General features: G+C 37.1%; 5 protein-coding genes across 7 annotated transcripts; 3 read left to right on the top strand and 2 right to left on the bottom strand.

The window, feature by feature from the left end:
* The first annotated feature begins 986 nt into the window (after positions 1–986).
* On the top strand, positions 987–2,840 carry LOC111799286 (putative serine/threonine-protein kinase PIX13). 2 transcript variants are annotated; one of them, XM_087125184.1, is made up of 5 exons: positions 987–1,432; positions 1,552–1,687; positions 1,844–1,977; positions 2,053–2,176; positions 2,258–2,840. In XM_087125184.1, the coding sequence occupies exons 1-5, from the start codon at positions 1,124–1,126 to the stop codon at positions 2,614–2,616; spliced, it is 1,062 nt and encodes a 353-aa protein (XP_086981310.1). In that variant the 5' UTR covers positions 987–1,123; the 3' UTR covers positions 2,617–2,840. The 2 variants fall into 2 exon arrangements, with proteins under 2 accessions (XP_086981310.1, XP_023538537.2); XM_023682769.2 differs by having other exon boundaries at positions 991–1,432; positions 1,841–1,977.
* A 433-nt stretch (positions 2,841–3,273) lies between these two features.
* LOC111799285 (catalase isozyme 3) lies at positions 3,274–6,262 on the bottom strand. Its single transcript, XM_023682768.2, has 6 exons — positions 6,104–6,262; positions 4,648–5,796; positions 4,481–4,570; positions 4,307–4,377; positions 3,537–3,630; positions 3,274–3,448 (listed from the first exon to the last, which is right to left on the bottom strand). The coding sequence occupies exons 1-6, from the start codon at positions 6,116–6,118 to the stop codon at positions 3,389–3,391; spliced, it is 1,479 nt and encodes a 492-aa protein (XP_023538536.1). The 5' UTR covers positions 6,119–6,262; the 3' UTR covers positions 3,274–3,388.
* Positions 6,263–11,629: 5,367 nt separating this feature from the next.
* Positions 11,630–12,963, bottom strand: LOC111798964 (uncharacterized). The gene is made up of 3 exons (XM_023682323.2): positions 12,713–12,963; positions 12,047–12,598; positions 11,630–11,902 (listed from the first exon to the last, which is right to left on the bottom strand). The coding sequence occupies exons 1-2, from the start codon at positions 12,822–12,824 to the stop codon at positions 12,075–12,077; spliced, it is 636 nt and encodes a 211-aa protein (XP_023538091.2). The 5' UTR covers positions 12,825–12,963; the 3' UTR covers positions 11,630–11,902; positions 12,047–12,074.
* A 1,341-nt stretch (positions 12,964–14,304) lies between these two features.
* On the top strand, positions 14,305–16,954 carry LOC111798596 (protein DELETION OF SUV3 SUPPRESSOR 1(I)). Of its 2 annotated transcripts, none has more exons than XM_023681842.2 (3): positions 14,305–14,452; positions 15,155–15,271; positions 16,709–16,954. In XM_023681842.2, the coding sequence occupies exons 2-3, from the start codon at positions 15,178–15,180 to the stop codon at positions 16,834–16,836; spliced, it is 222 nt and encodes a 73-aa protein (XP_023537610.2). In that variant the 5' UTR covers positions 14,305–14,452; positions 15,155–15,177; the 3' UTR covers positions 16,837–16,954. The 2 variants fall into 2 exon arrangements, with proteins under 2 accessions (XP_023537610.2, XP_086981362.1); XM_087125236.1 differs by lacking the exon at positions 14,305–14,452 and adding an exon at positions 14,490–14,643.
* Positions 16,955–19,953: 2,999 nt separating this feature from the next.
* On the top strand, positions 19,954–23,934 carry LOC111798594 (metallocarboxypeptidase A-like protein MCYG_01475). The gene is made up of 11 exons (XM_023681839.2): positions 19,954–20,326; positions 20,813–20,870; positions 20,947–21,057; positions 21,282–21,419; positions 21,803–21,872; positions 21,950–22,005; positions 22,419–22,544; positions 22,819–22,958; positions 23,184–23,256; positions 23,353–23,427; positions 23,517–23,934. The coding sequence occupies exons 1-11, from the start codon at positions 20,157–20,159 to the stop codon at positions 23,835–23,837; spliced, it is 1,338 nt and encodes a 445-aa protein (XP_023537607.2). The 5' UTR covers positions 19,954–20,156; the 3' UTR covers positions 23,838–23,934.
* Positions 23,935–23,962: the final 28 nt, after the last annotated feature.

Here is a 23,962-nt window from a genome sequence, read left to right as displayed (position 1 = left end):
CAAAAACTATATATATAAACTAAAAAAAAATAATAATAATAAAATAAAAAAGCTTCAAAATTGAAAGACAATATTATGATACCTTACTAGTAAAAAACATGTGAGATTCCACGTAGACGTGAGAGGGAAACACACTATTCTTTATACAAGTGTGAAAACCTCATCTTAACACGTTGAGGGAAAACTAAAAAACAGTATCTATTAGTGGTGGGTTTGAGTGGTTACAAATGCAGAACCAGATACTTGCCTGTGATAGTGAGAACGCTCGCCCCCAAGGGAGGTGTGATTATAAGATCCCAATTCGATTGGAAAGGGGAATGAAGCATTCCTTGTAAAGGGGTGAAAACTTCTCCCTAGTAGACGCATTTTAAAACCGTGTGAAAACTTCTCCCTAGTAGACGCATTTTAAAACCGTGTGGCTGACAGTGTTATATAACAACCCAAAACAAATAATATCTACTTTGGGTGAGTTTGGGTTATAACAAAACATGACTAAAATATGAAATAAATTGTACATACTTTGTTCCATGAACTACTAAGCAGGCGTCATCATTCGTACACGAGACCTTTACTTTTACCAATCTCTCAAATCAACCCATGACATTTCTCCCCGCGAGGATGAGTTTCTCACTCGACTTGCAGTGCCAATTCCTTCAATAGTAAGCATTTTCGTCCTGCATTCAACCCTCCATGCTCGTTCGAAACCCCTAATCTCACCTAAACTCATGTGTTCTCGACCACAACGTACGACCGATATTGACATGGAGGGTCGATTACTCTCACTATGGGACTTAAAGAGTGTAAAATTGGTTAGGAGAATTAGTTAATTGAGATTGATTTGAGGTGAAAAATGAGTTGAAATTGAGGAATGACATTGATGGTAAAATGAATTATTGTAGCAAAATGATGATGTGAGCACAGATTTTGGAGGGTCTGATGAGGATAAACAACGTCATAAGAAGAACACAAATCAAGCTCCAAAATTTCTCTTTTTCCCTTTATAAACCTTAATTTCTTTACCCCATAATTTCCTGCCTCCTTCCTCCAACTCTGTTTTCCTCTGTTTCTTATATACTCTTTCAAACCTTTTCATCCAATACCCATAATTTCATCACTGCGCTCCATGGGCAACCTCTGCGGCACTCCCGTCGACACCCACACCCCGCCGCCCACCAAGCCCTCCTCCCCAGTCTCCTCCCAACGCCACGCCTCCACCACGCCCCGGAATCTCAAAGTCTACACCTTGTCGGAGTTGAAGACGGCCACCAGGAATTTCCGGCCCGACACCATGCTGGGTGAGGGCGGATTTGGGAGAGTCTTCAAAGGCTGGGTCGATGAGACAACCTACGCGCCGTCCAAGGTCGGCGTCGGAATTCCTGTCGCCGTGAAAAAGTCAAACCCCGACAGCTCTCAGGGTCTTCGCGAATGGAAGGTATTTCTTCCGTTCACACTTCAGATCTTCTCTCTCTAATCAATTATTATTATTAAAATATTGGGTTTTTTTTTTTTTTTTTTTTTTTTTATAATTTTTAATTTGATTTTGAAGTGCAGGCGGAAGTGGATTTTCTGGGGAAATTTAGCCATCCAAATGTGGTGAAATTGATCGGATATTGCTGGGAAGAGAAGCAATTTCTTCTTGTTTATGAACACATGTCAAGAGGAAGCTTAGAAAATCACTTATTTCGAAGTATGTGTTCTTGGATGATGAAAGTCACACGTCTATTAATTTAGAGATTGATCACGAGTTTATAAACAGAGTCGTGTTCTTCTAAGATGCGTAAAAAGAAACCATTTTTCTGGGTTTTTTAAATTTTCAATTTTTTTTTTTTTTTTTTTTCAGAAGGCGTAGAGCCACTCTCATGGGAAACAAGGATCAAAATAGCCACAGGGGCGGCGCGTGGTTTAACGTTCCTCCACACGTCGGAGAAGAGCGTGATTTACCGCGACTTCAAGGCGTCGAATATTCTTCTGGATGGGGTAAGATTCAAGAATACGTTCACACGTGTGGGACTTTATTTATTTATTTATTGAAATTGAATTTTTCTTTTTCAGGATTTCCACGCAAAGCTGTCAGATTTTGGGCTTGCAAAATTCGGCCCATCTAATGGAGACACCCACGTCAGCACAAATCCAGTTGGCACTTACGGTTACGCTGCACCCGAGTACATTGCAACTGGTACTATTTACCTTCCCTGCCCTTTCCCAATTATTATATAAAATAATGATTTCTGATATTATTTTATTTTGAAATTTGTAGGACATTTGTACATAAAGAGTGACGTGTATGGGTTTGGTGTGGTGCTGCTTGAACTTCTAACTGGGCTGCGAGCAGTGGACCCAAACCGGCCCAGTCGGTCTCACAACTTGGTGGAGTGGGCCGAGCCGTCACTGGCCCACAAGAAGAAGATAAAGAAGCTAATGGACCCAAGGCTTGGGGACGACTACTCGCCCAAAGGAGCCTGGGCCTTAGCCGAACTCATTTTGAAATGTTTGGAGCAGAACCCTAGAAACCGGCCCTCCATGGAACAGGTCTTGGAGATTCTGGAGAAAGTCAGTATCCTTAAAGATAGGCCCAAGGAGCCCAAATCAAGGGCTAGGACGCCCACCCGTTATTAAGTTTTGGGCTCGCTCCAACCACTCAAAGCCCAACAATTGGAGGCCCATTGGGCTTTCTATCCCTTCTCTGTGGTTTTGAAACATTGGCTCTTTTTTCCTTTTTTCTTTTTCTCTTTTTTTTTTTTCTCTTTAGTTTGTAGATTTGAATAGTGTATGTATCAACATAACTTGGTCACTTTATTTATATATATATAATATGAATATTTTAGAAAATATTTTGATTATTTTTGGGAGAATAAAGCATTTAGTTATGGTAATATTGTTGTTCGTTATCAAGTGCGTGCTATAAATATTTTTCAAAACTTAATCGAGTAGAACATGTCCCACTCTCAAACATAAGCTCCCCACTTATCACGCTCGAATCTTCCTCAATAGTACCCTTTAGTTGTGTCATAGGCTCTAAGTGGTGACATATCATTCCTAGAGTCCACCATCTGTCTTAGTAGTCAGTCTCAGCGTGCACGTCTTTTAATAAGTATTTCAGCAAAGAAAAGATTGGATCAAGAAAAGGGGTACTCCGAGCTCTCTACCTATTGTTATGCATATTTTATTTTAATCCTAAACGTTCAACAACAACGCAATTTTGACTATAATTGATATGAAACGAATCCAAAGCTGTACAATAGAGTTTAAGCTTCCATACGTTTATAAGTTCGATATCGGGAGCAACAAAGCACCAAAATTAAAAAGCCCTTACTTTAGCATATTAACATCACCCATTGCAAGGGAAACCCCCATGTACTAATACTAGTGTTGGGCTAGCTTATTTTTCTTAGATGTTCGGCCTCACGTTCAGTCGAGACGCTATCTTCTGCCCCAAAGACCTATCAGCCTGTGCCATGTCCAAATTAACCCTCAATCAATATCGACATTACCAAAATCATGAGAGCTTATACTAAAAGTGGACAATATCAGCTTACCTGAGACCAATAAGAGATCCATATGTTGCGAACTTCGTGCGTCACGCGGGGATCTGACAACGCTTCCACAAACCGCTTCACAAACCGATCTTGCCTGGATATGAACCACATGGCTATAGTTAATTTCTTACAGTTTCTTAGTGTTGAGGATTGTTGGGAGGAATCTCACGCGGGCTAATTTAGGGAATGATTATGGGTTTATAAGTAAATAATACATCTCCATTGGTACGAGGCCTTATGGAAAAACCAAGAGCAAAGCCATGAGAGGCTATGCTAAAAGCAGACAATATCATACCACTCTGGAGAGTTCGTGATTCCCAACATGGTATCAGAGTCATGCTCTTAATCTAGTCATGCCAATAGAATCCTCAAACGTCGAACAAAGAGTACACTTTGTTCGATGGCTCCAGAGAAGGAGTCGAGCCTCGATTAAGGGGAGGCTGTTCCAGGGCTCCGTAGGCCCAAAAGTGACTCAAATGTCGAACAAGGGGTGTACATGGTTCGAAGGCTTTAGAAAAGGAGTCGAGCCTCGATTAATGGGACGCTGTTCGAGGGCTCCATAGGCCTAAAAGTGACTCAAATGTCAAACAAGAAGGTTCTAGAAAAGGAGTCGAGCCTCAATTAAGGGGGGGCTGTTCAAGGACTTCATAGGCCCAAAAGTGATGAGGGTGTGCTTTGTTCGAGGGCTCTAAAGGAGTCGAGCCTCATGACACTCAAAGTGAACAATATTATACTATTATGAAGGGTCCATGATTCCTAACAGTTAGTACCTGTCCGGTGCCCATGATCGATATCTATCCCCAGCTTGCTTGAAGTTGTTATTCTCCTTTGGAATCACACACTGAAAATTTCCCAAACAAACAATCTCTCCATTAACTCCTCATCCAATTATTAACACAAAACACATTAAACAACAAGAAAAATCATCGGACGGAGGAACAGACCCTCTCTCTTTTTCCGGTCAACACATTGGGCGGCATCGGAAACTTCTCAGCATGCCGGCAAGGATCATATCTAGAAGGAAAGTAATTCACCTGCCAAAATTACACAAAACCCATCAACAAAATAGCTTTATAAAATTAAAACATGCGACAATTACGAACAAACGAACCTCTTCATCTCTATGCATGAAGTTCATAAACCCCTCATGATGGTTATTATGATGCGGACACTTGGGAGCATTGACCGGAAGCTGAAGGTAATTAGGGCCAAGGCGATGCCTTTGAGTATCAGCATAAGCAAAGCTCCTAGCTTGCAACATCTTATCATCGGAGTAATGAATCCCAGGCACCAACGACATGGAAAACGCCAACATCTCATTCTCTGCAAAGAAATTGTCTATGTTCTTGTTCAACACCAACCGCCCCACCGGCTGCAACGGCACCACATCCTCCGGCCAAGTGATCGTCGTATCCAACGGCTCAAAATCATACTTATTCTGATCCTCGTAATCAATGGTTTGAATGTAGAGCCTCCACTCCGGGAAGTTCCCGGCGGCTATTGACTCGTATAGATCTTGAGTGGCATGGCTGTGGTTCGTCCCACCAATTCTAATGGCTTCCTCCTCCATCATGCTTTTAACCCCACAAGTGGGTTTCCAATGGAATTTCACGAGCCGGGCTTTACCGGATTTGTTGATTAAGGAGTAGGCTTGTACGCCGAAGCCCTCCATGTGGCGGTAGTTGATCGGGATGCCGACGTCGTCGTAAAACCAAGCGAACGACAATAGGCTTTCGGGGTGGTAAGAACAGAAATCCAGGTATCTCCATGGTTCTTGGAGATGGGATTTAGGGTTTGGTTTGAACGCGCGGATGACATCAGGGAATTGCATGGCGTCGCGGACGAAGAAGACCGGGAAGTTATTACCGACCAAATCGAAGTTGCCTTCTCGTGTGTAGAATTTGACGGCAAAGCCACGAGGATCACGGAGAGTCTCGGGGCTACCGCGTTCGTGGATGACGGTGGAGAATCGGACGATGACTGGAGTTTGGACTCCGGGGGCGCGAAGGAAGTCGGCGCAAGTGAGGTCGGAAATGTCGTGGGTTACTTCGAAGAATCCTTTGGCACTGGCTCCTCTTGCGTGAACTACACGCTCCGGGATACGCTCACGTGTGAAGGTTGCGATTTTTTCAATGAGTTGGTAGTCTTCCAAAAGAATGGGACCTCGTTCTCCGACCGACATGACGGCGGTGTTGTTCCATATTGGTGCACCGGAGTTGGTGGTGCAAAAGGGCGTGTTGTACGCACTTGAGGGGCGGTACTGTTCAAAGTAAATTTAAGCATAAGTTCTCGTAATTTTACTTTTACTATTCTTATCAATAGAGCGTTAGAAACAACAACTCTACATAATAGTATGATATTATTCACTTTCAATATAAGTCCTCATAATTTTAACAGAGATGATTAGTATTTCTTACTTATAAATTCATAATCAACCATTTAATTAGCTGACGTGGGACTCATCGTTCAACAATCATCAACAAAATCTAAAATCATTCTTCTAATTAGCCAACGTAAGACACAGCGGATCGGGTTCAATAAAATTGAAAAAAGGGACATAGCAATACCTTGTAGGGATCCATGGCGGCGGAGGAAGAGACGGCGGAGAGAGAGAGAGAGAGAGAGTTGTAAGTGGAAGAAGAGGAAGTGGAGGATGTCTCATGGCGGAGAAGGTGGTGGGGTTTATAAGCTTGAATTTGCACAGTCACCGTCAGTGGTAGGGAAGGAAAAGACGACACGTCGGAGTCCAAACAGTCAAATGGAGATATCGCTAACAGTGAAGCTTTGAGGGCGTGGAAATATCGGAAGATATTTTTGGTGTCGTTTTCCCATTTTGTCCTTCCAGTTCTAGATAGAGAGTTATCTATTAATGCCCTAAATTGTCCTTTCCCAATCATACGTGGGCCTTCTTTCTAAATTCAATCTTAAAATCTTATCTTTTATTTATTTTTTAAATAATTAATTGGATTTCTAATATTTTAAAATTAATTTATCAATTTAGAATTACTTTTTTAGTAAGGAATTATGATGAGCTTAAGATTATGGATAAGGTCATTAAATATTTATCTTCTAGAAAAAAAAAATTCATTAAATATTAAATAATGTTACCTAAAGTTTTCATCATCGATTAAATTCAATAATTTGGTGAAGTGTCTCTTTCGGTAATGAACCCGACATCGTTTGCCCATGCTGTCCCATAAACCATATCTTAAAAAATTATATATATTAGCATCTCAATAATGGAGAAATAATAATAATAAAATTATTCCTTTTATTTAAAATTATATTTAATATTTAAAAAATATGATACCTTTATTTTTTATGGCTCAATCACAGATTTCAAAACTAAGCAGGTTTTGTTTGGAGTGGTTCGATGTTGGGTGACATACTTTCGAGGAAATTTTATAAGGATGGCATGTAAGTGAGGACATAACATGCTGGAATAACTCGTATTTGTTTGTAGGGATAGTTTTCCCTGTCAGAAGTAGTAACGTGTCTTTCTCACAAAAGAATGTTGGAATCATTAGGTACTGAATACAGTTTCCAAATCCTGAACATGAAATATTTAACAAATTAAATAGGAAACATGCTCTAAACGAGCCATAACATGATCGTGTCAAAAAATCTCTTAGCCTTTACCAAACATGATTCTAGATCAAAGAAATAAATCATCTTTAGCTCTATGTTCTAAAAGTGTAAGGAAACCGATGTTCTCCTCCTTCAAAAATAGCAAAACATCATTATCTAAAACATGTCACAAGAACACAACATAATCATAGTGCAAATGATGCTCAAAAGTCGAAGAAAAAAAATTTTATTTTTGCTGAGATCCCTATAAACTTTAAAACATATGTTATCCTTGTTGAAGATTGTTGGGAGGAAGTCCCGCATTTGTTAATTTAGGGAATGATCATGGGTTTATAAGTAAAGAATACATTTTTATTGGTACCCTTTCGTGGAGATCCATGATTTAGGAAATACATTTGGGGAATGATTATGCTCAAAGTGGATAATATTATACTATTGTGGAGATATGTGGTTCCTAACATGGTATCAGAGTCATGCTCTTAACTTAGTCATGTCAATAAAACCTTCAAATGTCGAATAAAGAAGTTGTGAGTCTCGAAAGTGTAGTTAAAAGTGAATAAAGTGTCGGACAAATGGTATACTTTGTTCGAGGGCTCTATAGGTCTCAGAGGATGTCATTGGTGTACAAGGTTCTATAGTATAGAATGTCATTAGTACGAGAGATTATGCTCAAAGTGGACAATATCATACCATTGCGGAGATCCGTGATTCCTAACAATCCTCCATAAATTCACGCAATTTATTTTAGTATAATTTTAATTAATCATTATCATTTACAATCACATGCTCACAACCAGCATTTGAAGTTGTTTGACTTTTATGACCAAAATCAAATCAAATCAATTCAAATCCACAAAGTATTTTTGTTCATTACCTATGGATACTATTTAGGGAAAAAAACAACATAACTTTTACTCTAATTATTACAATGATATGTAATTTGTAACCATTTTACTGCAATAGGACCGACTATTATTTAAGCTTTATTTTCTTTTCCGAGTAAAGTTGAATGTGTAGTAATTCTTTACACACGATTTATGCACGCCCACATGAACCCATTACGCAATCTCATGTATGTACAATTTAGGCCTGACTACGAAGTATCCATTCATGAGTACACATTCGTACAAAAACATGTTGGAGAAGTATCCATACTTGTGACAACGTGCATGAGATCTTGTATTTTCAAATCAGTTATGATGAACATCATACTTCCATATTTCTCATGACATAACCTTCTTACGAGACATGTTTTCGTATGCATGATATATCATTCATCCTTAATATACATGTCTCATCAAATATCTGCAATACATCGTAACATATATATATATATATATATATATATATATCTTTTCATATGCATTTTGGAAAATAATTTTGAGAGGGGGAATTAAATACTAATTTATTAGAGTGGGGAAAAATGTGGATATAATAAAAGTAGGATAGGAAAATAATTGGAATTGGAATGGTCCAAAATGAGCAGCCTTTGTCGTTTTGTGCAGGCTGGTCCACGGAGACAAAACATAGGCACGTGCTTAGAAGAGTGTGGCGAAGGCACTATGGTTGAATGCGACGGTGGCTGTAACGGTAACGGAATATGCTTTACTTGACATCCTTTGAATTAAAATATGTTCTCCATCTAAATTAAATTAAATAAATATTAAATATCTATTTCTTTTGAGCGTAGAATTTTGGAGCTTCTATGAAGTAGTGCGTCGGAGTTGATAGTTTGTTCTATATAACTTAGCTCGTTAGCCTGTTGCTGATTGATGTGGTCGAGCCCTTACCCTAATTATGTCATTCTCTTGATCGTCAAAATGGACCAACTCTAATTGCCATTAGATTTAATGATAAAAAAATTAATTAATTAAACACTTTAATTAATCGAGTTTCAGTCACTTCACTATAGATTTAGAGTTGCACTATACTTAAGATAAGTTGTCGATTCTTCACGAATTGTTCATAATTACATTTGGGTCAAATAATGTATACTTACAAACGATTTGTATCAACATATGTGTAACGATAACCCTCTATAAAAAAAATCGGGTCATACTCCCATATTTCTTTGTTTCTTTTGCCAAATACTTTGAACTTATATGAACATACGTGCTTGACTTAGGAAATTACTTTTTCAAACGATTCTTTTACGCAACTTGACTAAATTGGTCCCTGGATTGGACCAAGTCTCGATTGTTTATCTAAAAAGATTGCATCTAACATATATTTGGATAAGGAAAATTACTTTAACTTTGTCGTTTATTGTATCAGTTTTTATTTGGATAATATTATAAACAAAAATTCTTTCTCTAATAGACGTATTTTAGAACTGTGAGGCTCATAGTAATACGTAACCAGCTAAAATAGATAGCGGGCTTAGACTGTTACACGATCCTATTCCTTAATTACGGGGATGAATGTTCAAAAAGATGGAACAGTCAAGTGCATGATTATTAATATATAATATCTTGTAAGAAAGTTAAAGGTAGTGGAGCCCTTGGTTGGAAGTTTGTGGTAGGAATTTGTTGATTTATATGAATATCTTTATGCTCATGATGATAAGCATTCACATGCCACCATTTTCATTGTTTTTAGTTCAACAATATGTACGTTACGAGAAAAATGTCAATTTTTAACCTTTTGATGGATGATGTATATGATATTTCAATGATTTTTCGTGTCATCGAAACATTTTGATCGATGATCTACATGTTACTGAATAATTTTTCGTGCTACTGAATCAGACTTTAAAAGAAAAATAATTTTATTTAAATGATTTTATGTTGATTCTAAAAGAAATTATATCGAGTGAAAAAAGTTTTAAATTATTGACCGATCGTTTAAATTGATTAACTTCGAAAAAAATTAGGGTTTAAATTGATATATTTATTAGTTTGAGGTACAAACACGAGCATAACTCAACTGTGACGACAATATATGTATCTTCAATTAAGAAGCATAAAGATATTTGTCCTATAGTTTTTTTAATAATAATATTAATATTGAGGTAAGATTAAAGTCTCTATCGTTACTTTTGTAATGTTGTCCTGGTTTTTATCTAGATACTATGCACGTAACATAGTCTCTACTTGCGATGTTGTCGTCAGTCGTACAATGGTGTCTTCCCTTTACCTGAAAACAGAAGTAGCACACGACTGAAGTATTTGAAGAAATACTCAATAAGTGACCCCACTTTTGAGGTCAAGGAATGCAAACACATGCAACTCACATGATCTAGGGACGTATTATTAAAACTATCATAGGGGTGGCCTCCACTCCGGATAAAATTGGACGTGTATTACTTCCCTACACACAATCAACACGTGTGAGTGTGGATCTCCACGCGGTTCACACCATGAACCCATCATAGTCGAGCTAGCTGTTTGTAACGACGTCCTAAGGTTAGCAAACCCCTGATTGTCATGTGAGGCATGATCATCATCATCATAAATGGGAAAGTAATCCGATGTATATGTACACACAAAATGCATGAAGTCCCTATAGTTTTCATCTTTAAATCATCTTTATTACACAACCCTATATACCGTTTACATATTACTCTAAATAACATGCATGTCGTGGTCTTCATACGTACATTATCATTAACATTAACTAAGGTTGTGCTTTAGAAAAATTATCGTTATAATGCATCATGACATTTAATACATGCACATCGTCTTAATATGGAATAACGTCATATTAAGTCATCTAATTATCATACATCCTACATTGTCATGTTATCATCATCATCATCATGTAACATCTTCATATAACATCGTATAGCATCATCATATAACATGGTCACATCATCATATATCACAGTCTCATCATCATATAATATAGTCACATCATCATATAATATAAAGCATAAATTACACGTGCAAAGGTCACTAGGCACGTGTCGTTATACGTAAAGCAAGTCTTCCGACTGATCTCATAGTAATGCCTCACTTACTTGGTTAGCGTAAGCCAAAATTACTACAACTCCTTGATGTTAGCTTAACGTTGTTCTATGAATTTAACTCTGCATATCAAACCCATGTCGGATCTGCCAAACTGTCTACCACCTTGAGCCGCCAAAGAGTGTATTCTCCAACTAGTTTTGAATGAGATGATAAAATGGAGGCAACTCCCACATATCAATTTAAGCAACTACAACTACATTGAAATTAATTCCTTCAAATTATGTTAATGATAATTGAGATCTTTGTTTTTAAAAACCAATTTGGAAACTGAAACAAAAAAAATTGTTTTAGAAATTTAATTTCGAATTTACATGATTAGAAAGGCGAGACTCGAAATATTGTAGAAAAAACAAGAGGCAAAATTTTAAAAATAAAAAAGTAGAAAAACAAAATAGTATGAAATTAGCTTGAATAATTAGAAAAAACAAAAACATTAACGACCAAAATAGTATTGGACTTTGGAACTTGCACTTACAATCATCAAATCTCAGGACGAATGGATAGCTTTGACGATTATATCTAACAATTATTATTAGAGACATAGAAATGATGAATTCACATTCAAGACCGATCTCATTCAATACATACAATTTGTAGGATTTTCTGTGTCTATTCCAATGCTATCTTTCATATAAAAAAGCGAAAAGAAATGACAAAAACTTGGTAGAATTCGCAGAATCTGTAAGAAGGAGCCCTAAAAGCTATTGTGTTCTATATGCCTCTCTGCTTGCGAAGTGTGGTTGAGAGATAGAAACTTGGTCAGATTTTTCCGAATTGGAAATTTCTTCAGCAGACCAAACATACACAAGCCTATCCAAATCCAAATCCAAACCGCAATAAGAAAAGAAATCAAAAAAGAAAGAAGGAAAAGATTAATCCAGTTTCTTTCACGATCAGATCCAAAATAAAGATTAAGAACGAAAGAAAACGAAAGGAGGAAAACAAGAATTTCACCTGACGCACAGATCTGATCCCTAATTCTTCAGATTCTTCTGACTCTTCGAGTGCCGATTTTTCTTTCTCCTGCAGTAATCACAGATCTCTCTAGATCCACCGCTAATGGTGGCTTCTTGTTTTCCTTCGTCATGCTCCGCAGCAAATACCTAGGAGCCGCCTCCTTCCGCTCCACAGAATACGCCGCAGAAACCGATTTCCTCAAGCTATTAACAACCTTCTTTGAACTGTGTCGCTTTGAAGATTCAACCGTCACACCGAGTCTATACGGAGTCTTGATCTCGGATACGGATTCGGCTTTCTTTCGCTTGAGCCTCTCGTTCCTCCTCGCGGAATACTCATCGTAGAATCTCCCTCGCTCGAACAGAGTACTCGAATTCACGCCTAATTCATCACCTACTCCGCCAGTTCCAGACTCTTCACATCCTAATTCCATCCTAACCATGCTAGCCAGAGCCTGTAATTCGCAAGTAATCGTCCGATACTCAGGTCGGAGCTCCGATGCTTGCAGATCCGAAGGACGGTTCGTTTTCAGCGATTTTGTCAAAGAACCTGTCCGCAGACGAAATCGTTGTTCATCAACAAAATACTCGCAAAACTAAAGAAAAACAAGCAGGATCTCCATCGATAATCCACATAAAATTCAATCGGTTGATTCTAACATACCGGGCGGCGTTTGCAACGAGGTTGTTGAATTCGATTGAAGAACCTGGCGAGATCTGAGCCGCAAGGGCGATCTGGCGAGCGGCGGCCTGCGATCAGACCTCATCTTAGACATTGAAGTAAGAAATCAAATACCTAGAGGGAGGAAGAAGAAGAAATAGAGAGATCAGAATGCTGTTTTGTAGTTGGAATCCGAGAATGAGTTTGGTTTCGTTGCAGAGTTTTTGCGATTAGTTTGAATTGGGATTTAAATGAGGGGAGCGTCTCAACGGTCATATATTTTTAAGCCGTAGATGAGAGGCTGACATGGCAAGTGACAACCGCGTGAGATTTATTTTATTTATTATTTTTCCTTGAATTTGTTATTTTTTCCATAAATGGCAGTCTACAAAAATAATAGCAACAATAACAGTAATAACTTATAATCCTCGTTTAAGGCCATTTAATATCTAAATTATCTTTTTTTTTTTTTTTTTTTAGGAGGCTTACAAATTTATTCTAAAATTGGTTGAAGAATAAAAAAATAAAAAAACAATGGAATTAAATAAAATTAAAACAGCTTTGGACTTCTCCAACAAAAACCATAAAAATATATTTCTTACTTATAAATCTATAATCATCTTCTAAATTAGTCAATGTGGGACTCCCCCTCCCAACAATCCTTGGTAGGATCCCAAATGAATTGACTTATTCGAAAAAAGTCTTATTCGTTGTAAGATCTATCACGTGTTTGGTATTGCACGGTCCACTCTGCAAGAACTCTGAATCATTCTCTTGAAGCTCATCCTCTTCATCAGAAATGATCCACTTGCCTCAAAATAACCTAGCCCAATAGGAAAATTCCAATTCATTGGGCCTTTCGATTGGCGCCATATTCTAGGAGCCCAAACTATCTGATTGAATAAATCCTCCTCTATCTACTGCGACTCCTTCCCCTTCTTCAAACTCCAATTCGTATTGTTCATAGAGAAATTTTTAATCAACGATAGAACAAGATTCATTTTGTATCATATCTAAGGGATTTTTAAAGAAAGAATGTCACTCGATTATTATCAGATCGACTGTAATCTTTTTCTGCAGATCCCAATTCCAACCGAGGGTCTTCTATAAAAGTATTTCAATAGTATTTTTAATTATATACTTAAATTTTAGACTTTTAAATTTATTTTCTAATAAATTTCAATAATTTTCTCCATAAATCAATTTTATAAAATTATATAAACTCTTAATCCTAAATATTTAATATTGTATACGGTCAAGTAAATTATATTAAATGGGAGAAAATATATTATAAAATTATTATAACGACCTAGATCTATCGCTAGCAGATATTGTTCCCACTTTCCCTTCCGGGCTTCCCCTCAAGGCTTTAAAACGAGTCTGCTAGGAGAAGGTTTTCACACCTTTAGAAGGAGTGATTTGTTCTCCTCCCCAAGCTGTGGGACATCACAATTATAATAAAATTTCTTTTATTTAATTTTTATTCTTATTATAAATGATGTGTAGATTTTTTTGAGTTTATTTAGCTGTGTAGCATAATAAAATTATAAATAGTGAGTATGATAATCAAATTAAAAGAAATTAAAATTGAATTTCTAGCGTAAAAATGATTTTTCTTAAAAGGAAGTGCAGAAGCTGAACGACTTGTTCCTCAAGATATCTGGGTCAATTTTTTCACTACAAATCAAGCAACACAAGACTCCCGCGATCTTCCCAATCTTTCTCACAAATCGCTCTCTCAAGGTTCTTAACTTCTTTTTCTCTCCATATTTGATCTGCCAAGTTTTTGTTTATAGCATTTCTCTCTCTCGGCGATGGTTTACGATTTGTCTGGTGCATTATGCTGTGTTTGATAGTTTGTTTTTATAGTTTCTGCTAGTTTCGTTGTGTTCTTTGATTCTCTGCGGAATTAGGGAGGAAAAACAATGAATTCTGTATGCCTCCAGTTCTCCCTCTCTTCTCTGTTTTTGTCTCGTCTCTGCACCATCTTCTGTACGGAAAATTTATAGAATGAGCCCCACACTACGTGTCTGCCTGTTTCGAAGAATCAAATGTGATTTTCCAGTTTCTGTGCTCTCAATTATAATAACCTTTGCTTTTAAGATATGTTTATTATTGTGTTCTTCATGGACTTTCAAGCGACACTAGAAAAATATGTATAATTTTAAGCTATAAATTTGAAGTTAGGAAACAAATAATTGCTGTTTCGTAGCCAAAGTAAAAAATCCTGTGTAAAGTGTATGTTGTCTGCTCAACCCAATTCAACACTCTTGGGATTGGATTGGTGTGGAAATTCAAGTTGGTTGAACAATAAGCCCCAAAATTTTGATTGGTGGGTCACTTAGGTCTAGTAAATGCTTTCAACACTAAAACATGCCTTCATATGTGTGTATTTCCATTGTTAATCTATTTCAAATTTGTTGCTGATTTTTCATAATACTAAAGATTTGTAGATCAGTGTGATCTTTATGATGGCAACTGAACCGAAGGCAGCTACTGAGGAAGTGAAAGTTGACCTCTTTGAGGATGACGATGAGTTCGAAGAGTTCGAGATTAATGAAGGTTTGACTTGTAATTATTTGTCTTCTATTAGTCATAATACTATCGTTTTCAACTTGTCCTGCAATTTCTTCTTTGTTTCATCCAAAAAATGTTGAAGTTAAGTAACAGTCTGGGTAATCCTATTACAGATTCAGTCCTAATTGCTAGTTTTCTTCATTTGGATGCCCTATTACTGTTGTTTTGTTCACTCACTATTTCATGGTAAATCCTTGGAGTCCCATGTTCGAAAAATATGAGCTAGAATGTTTGTAAACTCGATTACAATAGTCACAATGAATGGACAAAAGTATGAGCCAGGATAAAGAAGAGTTGGAATAATAGTTTTTAAAAGATATGCCCCTTAAGTATACTATATTCGGTGGGTCTTCGATACAATGCCACTACAAGTGTACACACGTTACACTCATGGTAGAAAGAAGAACCCATTGGTTGAATTTTTCTTTATGCAGTTTTTTATAGATTCCGTATGGTAATGACGACCTTCATTTCTATTTTTAGTTAATTTCCTTGTTTTAGGAGGATGATTCTCCATGATTGGTTTCATTGATGTAGCAATTGTTATTATACAACTGGAATAAATATGAAGATGGTACCTAAGAATTTTCAATTTAGTATTGAGTACTCTAAATTAAGGTTCCCTCTATTTGAGCCTTACAATTATCCAAAATAGGTTGAAAAAAAACTCTACTTCTTCCCCCACACCGTCTACTTCCACTTACAACCCATAACTCGATTGGAGACTTGGACCTGTAACCGTCTTTTTCTTTTTAAGGTATTAATACCCTCTAGAAGTTTGCTTTTAAGTTGACATAATTACTTATGAAAAAACAGTTAATTGAAATATTTTTTTTTCCCCTAAAGATAAAAGAAGTTTCCTTGTATCCTCAAAAATACTAGGAGTAATACTCAAGAAGTTGGTGGTAGAGCTTTCAAATGGAGTTTGTGGTTGATTTCTGAATAATCTACAGATTTTGCTTTGATTGCTGAGGGATTGGCAGAATAAACTTATTCCAATTTTATATTTATACAAATAAATTGATGATGACCTTAAATCTCACTTCACTTTGCTCAATGGAAGTGATTACGGCTACCTGACCAACATTCATATCGTATGCGTGGTAGCTTGATCTTGTTGTTGACTGAAACTATGATTTGAAGATCCTGCATATCCTTTAAAAGGAAAAATTTATAGTCATAAGGAAGTTTTTGGAGTTGTTTAAATGGAGCATTATAGATTGCTGGTCTGATTCTGTTAATTGTACTCACTAAGAATGTGTTCTTGTTGATCTTTCACTTGCTTAATGTTGACTTAGTACTCTGCTGAACATCTCTCGACTACAAAAACCAAAGTTCTTTTGTTCTTGGCATACCATCTTTAAAGCCTTCGGATATTTTTATAACCATTCCTTGTGTTCTGTTTGTTAAAATGAATTACAGAGTGGGAAGTCAAGGAAGGTAAAGAAATTACTCAGCAGTGGGAAGACGACTGGGACGATGACGATGTGAATGATGACTTCTCGTTGCAACTTAAGAGAGAATTGGAGCACAATGCTGTGAGAAAATGAAGAGACACTTAGGAATCTTATTCAATCAGGAATGTACCAAAAACTTCAACCATTATGAACTTGCTGTCATGAATACTGATGCCCATTCTTCCATAATATTTGAATTTTCTTCCTAGTACACGTTAGTGATACTAACACCATACATCGAATGCTTGCTTGGCTAGCTGCATCAACTTGGATTCAACGTTGAGGTTTAAAATTTGATCAATTTTGGGTGTGGCCTTGTGAGAAGGAATTGATGAGGGGCAAGAAAAAAGGTATGGAATTCTGTATCATTTCCATTTGTTTTCTTTCATAGTAAGAACTTTAAGTGCTCCATACAGAGAGAAGCTTGGCATCATCATATTTAAAGTAAAGAGAGAGACTCAAAAAGGAAAAGAAAATAGTACGAAACTCTATCATAAGAACATTCTTAAGGAAAAATAATAGTTATAAGCTCAGGACTTCTGTAATGTAGTCTGGAAAAACCTTGAATGAATCTAGTACAAATTAAATGAAAGATAATAGTTAGGTCTTGAATCAATCAACTTTGTTAATGAAAACCAATTAATTTTTTGTTTGCTACTGAAATTTACTTATAACCAGTTATAATGGTTAATTCTTGAACCATATGGGATTGAGATATAGAAGGATAATGTTCAAATAATACGTAACAACTCACTTTTTGAGACACTTGAGCCATAGGCTCCCACGGATGTGGAGTGTTTAAAAGGACTTGATTTAGTGTCCCCTATTGCATAGTGTAACAACCATACTATGAAAAAAAGTAGGTTGTGATCTTCATGTTGAGACAAGCAAAGCGGCGACTTTCAAATGGTACACTTTCGGCCATGGGAGAGTCAAGACAAATAAGTGTCATGATGCAACCGAGGAAAATGGTGCATCATCCAACACACCAATAATGTGTACATTGAAAAGAAGATGAGACATAAGCAAGTAGGGGCAAAGAGTATACATGAGTGTCAAAGATAGGCTTGTTGAAGGGTCGGGTAGGGTCTCGAGCCTCAACCCTGAAAGTTGGGGTTTTTGAGGGAATTTCAACATGTGGTTCTGGATTCAATTTTATCCATATGAAATATGAAAACTCGCTAAATTTGGTGTTAATTGGACATCAAACTGACGCTCCACGACACTGTATGCCCGTTAACCAAAATCATGTCTACACCTGCCAGATTGGAAATGCCTCAAAATCATGTCTACACCCACTAGATAAGGGGAGACATGGTATCAACTCCCCACCACCCTTAGGCCTTGTGACCTAAGCGAGCTACCTTGTGGCACATACGTGTGTCACAATAAGGGCGAGCGTTGTGAGACAAGTGTTTAGGGCAACTTCCAGTTTTTTAAGGACAATGTTGAATGACACAAGTGTGTTGACATTGTACCCCAACCCATGTGTCAGAGGTTGGATCATACACCCACTATCTAGTACGGAATCCGTAAATGATTTGACATGGACACGGGAGGGTCTAATGCCTCGATAGAACCTAGATAGATGGATATTCGGGATGTCCCAATATCATGAACGACGCGTAGTTCCGCTTTCGATAGCATGATCGAGTGAGTTGTGATGGCCGACAACACCTCACAACTTCGGATGTCATCAAGACATATGTGCCATATTATTGGGAATCTAGATGATGTGGGATGCAATGTTGTATTGAGAGACCTTGACCTCGCATCAAGACAAGGTCGAGTCAAATGAATTAGGTTAGTGTAGAGGCAAGTCGGTTAAGTCGCACACGATTGAACATGCACGCACAGGCGGCATGTGTGGTCGAACAATATTGGATTCTGCACAAGTTGTGTACGGTTGATGAAAACAAACCTTGCCTAAGGTTTTACGAAGTCACAAAGCCGAACGAAAAATGAATATGGGGCTTCGGTTTCCCTCAAGACTGGTCATGAGTATGTCAAGATCACGAGACCCCATGGTTGAAAATATACGACCATGACACAGCTTCATTATGCGCTTGCCATTGACCTCCTAATTCGGGGTTGAAAATATACGACCATGACACACAGCTTCATTATGCGCTTGCCATTGACCTCCTAATTCTTGTTCAATGTAAAAAAGAAAGAATAGCAAGAATGAAGCATAATAATATGCTCAATAAATATGTTAGGAAGCATAATAATATGCTCAATAAATATGTTAGGTTATGATTATGTTATGTTGATCTATCTTATATGATGCATGTACTCAAGTATGGTAGTCCATGTATGTTTTGATATCATGTTCATAAGTATGCCTATGAGACATCGATAAGCTATATATGGTAATAATAAAAAAACATGTCATATACGCATATGCATGTCTCACAGGAAAGTTATCTCATGAAAAGAATGGAAGTACGATGTACATCATAACCATGTACTATGATTTGAAATACGAGATCTTATATCACGAGCACGAGCATGTGATACTTTCCTAATATGATTTGTAAGAGACGCGTACACCATGATATGATATGCGACTCATTCTTTCTGTTACCTTTCACAAATCTATGTTTTCTGTTGACTCTATTCATCCACAAAGCTTTCCGTTTTGACCGTTCTATCTTCTAGCTTTTACCGTATTTGACTTTTTACAGTCAAGAAGCTTTCTGTTGACTCCTTTTGACCGTTCATACAGTTAAATGAACGTTTTCAAACAATAAGAAGATATTTGAAAGATACTCAAAACTTGAAAGGTATTATTAATTCATAAGTAAAACTAAAACCTATTACTTTTGTCACATATATCATATTTCACGAACATATCACATTTTCATTTTAATGAAAAATTTAATCTAACCACGTTTGTTATCACAAATAATGAGAATTCTTCAATAAATTCATAATATTTTTAATGAAGTATATTATTACTCAAATGAATTAATATTTTCATAATTAATTTTATTTATCTTATGAAATTAATCATGAATAGTATTACTTTAGTTCATGAAATTAAATTAGTAGAAATCTAAAATAAAAAAATAATTTAAAAAACAATTTAGACAATATTTTTTAATGTTTTTTTATTTTTTATTTTGTTAATGTCGGATTGAAACAGAGGGGGAGTAGATGGTGGTCCAATCAGCTTAACTGTTAAAATTGTTGTGGAAGATAAGTTTCTTAGAAGCTATTGGGAATGATCATTGTAAAAGCCTGCAAAATTGGGGCCGTTGAACGTGCAGAATATAATTTCATCTTCTTTCCCTTTTCGTCTGCCAATCGACATTGATTTCATCGTTTTCATTCCACAAAACCTTCCAACAATGGCGACTCTGACCAACTGAAAACAACACCCACGATCTGCTTTCCCCTGTTTCTGCCTTATGGCTCGCCCCCTCCGCTCTCTCCTCCCCTCCTTATGCCTCGCCTTCTTCTTCTTCTTCTTCTTCTTCTTCTTCTTCTTCTTCACATTTTTCGATTGTTTTCTCGTTGCTGCTCAGGATCCCGACAACAATCGATTAACCCCAATCAATCGCGATCTTTATCATTCTAGGTTTGTTATTTTCTGATTCGGATTTGGCTACTTCTTTTTCTCTCTTTTCACTTTCTTCCTGATTAGAATGGATGAGATTAGATGCGAAGTATAATTTGCCGGTTGGAGTATTAATGATTCTTATTATCGCTCTTCTCTGTCTAGAATTTGGGTATTTAATCATATAGCTGATGCAATTTCTATGTTTCGGTTCTAGAAATTTGATGTATTAGATTCTGTCTAGATTTGTCTTATCTAACTTTCCCAATACTGAAGAACGTGAAATTTTGATCTTATGAGATTTTGGGGCATCACTATCTTAACGAGTCTGATACAACTCTAGGGTTTCGTGATCTTTGTTGAATATTAACCTGGCAGTAATATGGTTTGTTGAATACTTTCAACATCTGAAACTATCATGTCTTTTGTATAGCGATCTGTTTATTTAACAATGTTTCAACCCGGACTGAAAGTTTTCCCAATTCGTTGGGTGATTGGATCTTGCAGTGTTGATTTGATGAAGGAGATAGAAGCTGTGGTCTATCGACACTCTGATAAGTTGACTGTATGTTCTTGTTGTTGGTTCTCCTTTATTCAGGCATTATGCTTTGGTTTGGTATTTACTTACAATTTTGAAGCAGATAGAGACAATGAAGTCTAGAAATAAGGGTTATGTTGTAGAGATGCCAGTGGTTACTTATCGCCATGGAAGGAATAACATTGATGACATCTCGAAGTTCCGGATACTTCTTGTAAGTTTTCTGTTGAATTACATATTCGTTTGATCTTCTAGGTTTTCATTTCCTTTGTGATATTTTGGGATTGAAACATGCCTGTTTAGTTCTTGAAATAAATTAAAATGGGCTTACTTTAGAATTCTGTTCTTCCTGTCATTCTTTCTTTTGATTAAGTGAAGATATCATCTCAGTTGGCAATTGCTGGTGTTCTTGACAGATGATTCCTCCTTGTCTTCCAGAGTTTTGGACAGCATGGAAGGGAGCTCATAACAACAGAACTTGCGCTAAGAATTCTTTTAATATTGAGTGAAGAACTGTTTTTGCCCCACATGGATCGAGCTGCCTTGAACAACACACTTAACAAGCTTGTCATCAAGGTTTGTGTGATAGTAAAATGGCCTTATTGGCCGAACTTTTCTGTTGATTTGTTCAGGCTGTAATGTTTTACATTGATAAGTGAAATAAGTTATGGAGCATACAATTTTTGGTTCCATAATTTTAGGAAGTTTGTAGCAATGAAGTTCATGCAGTTAACACTGCATTTTAGTTAACAAAACTGAAAGTTTTGTTCATGCTTGAGCTTGACATATATTTGTCACCCTATATTTATTAAGTTCTTCCATGTGGGTTAAAATTCAGTTGCTTAATGGACTGATAAGAACTTGAAAGAGATATATGTTCTAACTGATATTAGTGCTTCAAAATTAAGTCCTGTGTTTCTGTATGCATAAATAATGTGCCTGCTCATGGATGTTGTCAGGTTGTGCCAATGGAAAACTTAAATGGGCGCAGGCTTGTCGAGGGTGGGGATCTATGTGAAAGAAGAAATGGTAAGGCAGCTGGTTTAATTTAATACAAGGTATTCAAGGTGGATACTGACATGCCTGAGTTTGTGTTCTTATGGCAGGGAGAGGTGTTGATCTGAACAGGAATTGGAGCGTTGATTGGGGTAAAAAGGAGAAGGTTGGTATCTATCTCTGATTCCCACTTGACCCATTTGACGAGGTTTTGATATAGTCTGTTGGATGAGTTATGAGTTCTGTGAGACCACACATCGGTTGGAGAGGGGAACGAAGCATTCTTTATAAGGGTGTGGAAACCACTCCCTAGTAGACACATTTTAAAGCCCAAAGAGGACAATATCTGCTAGTGGAGGGCATGGGCTGTTACAAATAGTATCAGAGCCAGACACTGAGCGGTGTGCCAGCGAGGACGTTGGGCCCCCAAGGGGGGTGGATTGTGGGATCCCACATTGGTTGGAGAGGGGAACGAAGCGTTGTTCAATTGATTTCTCTCTGGCTTTTTTTGTGTAGGGTAGTTGTAATACTCTCTTCTGTCCAAAGATTTTTAATCCTCCTTCTTCCTATTTGTTTCAGGATTATGATCCTTACGAGGAAAATCCTGGTTTGTCACCTTTCAGCGAACCAGAAACTCAAATTATGCGAAAACTTGCCTTGACATTTGATCCACATATATGGGTCAATGTGCACTCTGGAATGGAGGTAAGAAACAATACGAATTTCATTTGTGTTGGCCTAATGCTCAGGGGCTAAGACAACAAGATTTAACTATCAACCTGGATAGTGATGAAACTGTTCTTCAAAAAGTTTCTTGAAATGAATTTAGTTAGCTTGAGGTGTCCAAAATGTAATCAGTTTTGCTTTGGATGATTGGCAGAAATGGCAGCATTAATATTAATCCAAAATGTAATGAGTTTTGCTTTCCCCGCTCTTCATTATTGGCTGAACTTGCTGCTTTTGATTCTCACTTCTTTAGGCTTTATTCATGCCTTATGACCATAAAAACACAACTCCTGACGGCGAAATTGCTCAACAAATGAAACTTTTGCTTGAAGAGCTGAACAATCTCCATTGCCACCACCGCTGCATGATTGGATCAGGCGGAGGTTCCGTCGGGTTAGTTTCTTTCTTTTTATTGCCATTCTTCTGGTAGATTTATCATATCAGGTTACCATTCTTTATGATTCTGTTTTAAAAATTTTAATTCATCTTTTCCAATGAATCCAAGCTAGTTAATTTGAAGTTTTTGTTGGTTTAGTTGAATCCCTTATTCGCTCTTCTACTACCATTCTTGATATGCAATTGCGTTTAAACTTATTCCTGCATGATCTTTGTTTGAAGGTATCTGGCACATGGGACAGCCACAGATTTCATGTTTGACAAGGCACGAGTACCTATGTCTTTCACTTTTGAGGTTTGTCAAACGTGAACTGCTATGTAACTTTCATAGAGTAATGTTGTTGGTTCATGTCTTAAAACAAAGCCTCTGTTCATCATATGATTGTATCAGATATATGGAGACGCAGCTGCCTCATCGAATGACTGCTTTAAAATGTTCAATCCCACGGACCCCGCTACCTTCAATGTACTTGCTACTTAACATTTCCTGTTATCTTGACCAACTGATGACCATGGAAACCATTAGCTGAATGCAATTTTCTTCTTTGTTTTCAGAGGGTTCTTGGCGATTGGTCGGCTGCATTTTTCACAATCTTTAAGCTGGGTCCGGAGTACCTTGGCGAGATCAAGCTCCATCGAAAGGGGAACTTAGACAAGCTGGTGTCGATTGATGAATACCTTGAAGGTTACTTGATTGAGAGGAGTAGCAGATACGGCAAGAAAAGGGAGGTGTTTGACCTAGGGTTGCAAGAGATGAGAACATATTTTAGGCTGTTTTTATTGTCGTCAGTTCTACTAATGTTCATGTTTTGTTCCAGGATTTCTAAAAACAAGTTCACTAAACCACTTGTTTCTGCCCTTTCCCCTTTGAGATAGACACAGAAAGAAAGATGTATTTAGTTTCTGAACTCCACGGTTTATTGCCATATTTTATTCTAAACGAGTATAGATGAAATTGATATGTTTACAGAAACATCTCTCTCTCTCTCTCTCTCTCTTTC

Source organism: Cucurbita pepo, chromosome 7, assembly GCF_057944985.1.
Source record: "Cucurbita pepo subsp. pepo isolate OVF chromosome 7, ASM5794498v1, whole genome shotgun sequence".
In the NCBI taxonomy this organism is placed as follows: Eukaryota; Viridiplantae; Streptophyta; class Magnoliopsida; order Cucurbitales; family Cucurbitaceae; genus Cucurbita; species Cucurbita pepo.
This window is presented reverse-complemented; position numbering and strand designations above follow the sequence as displayed.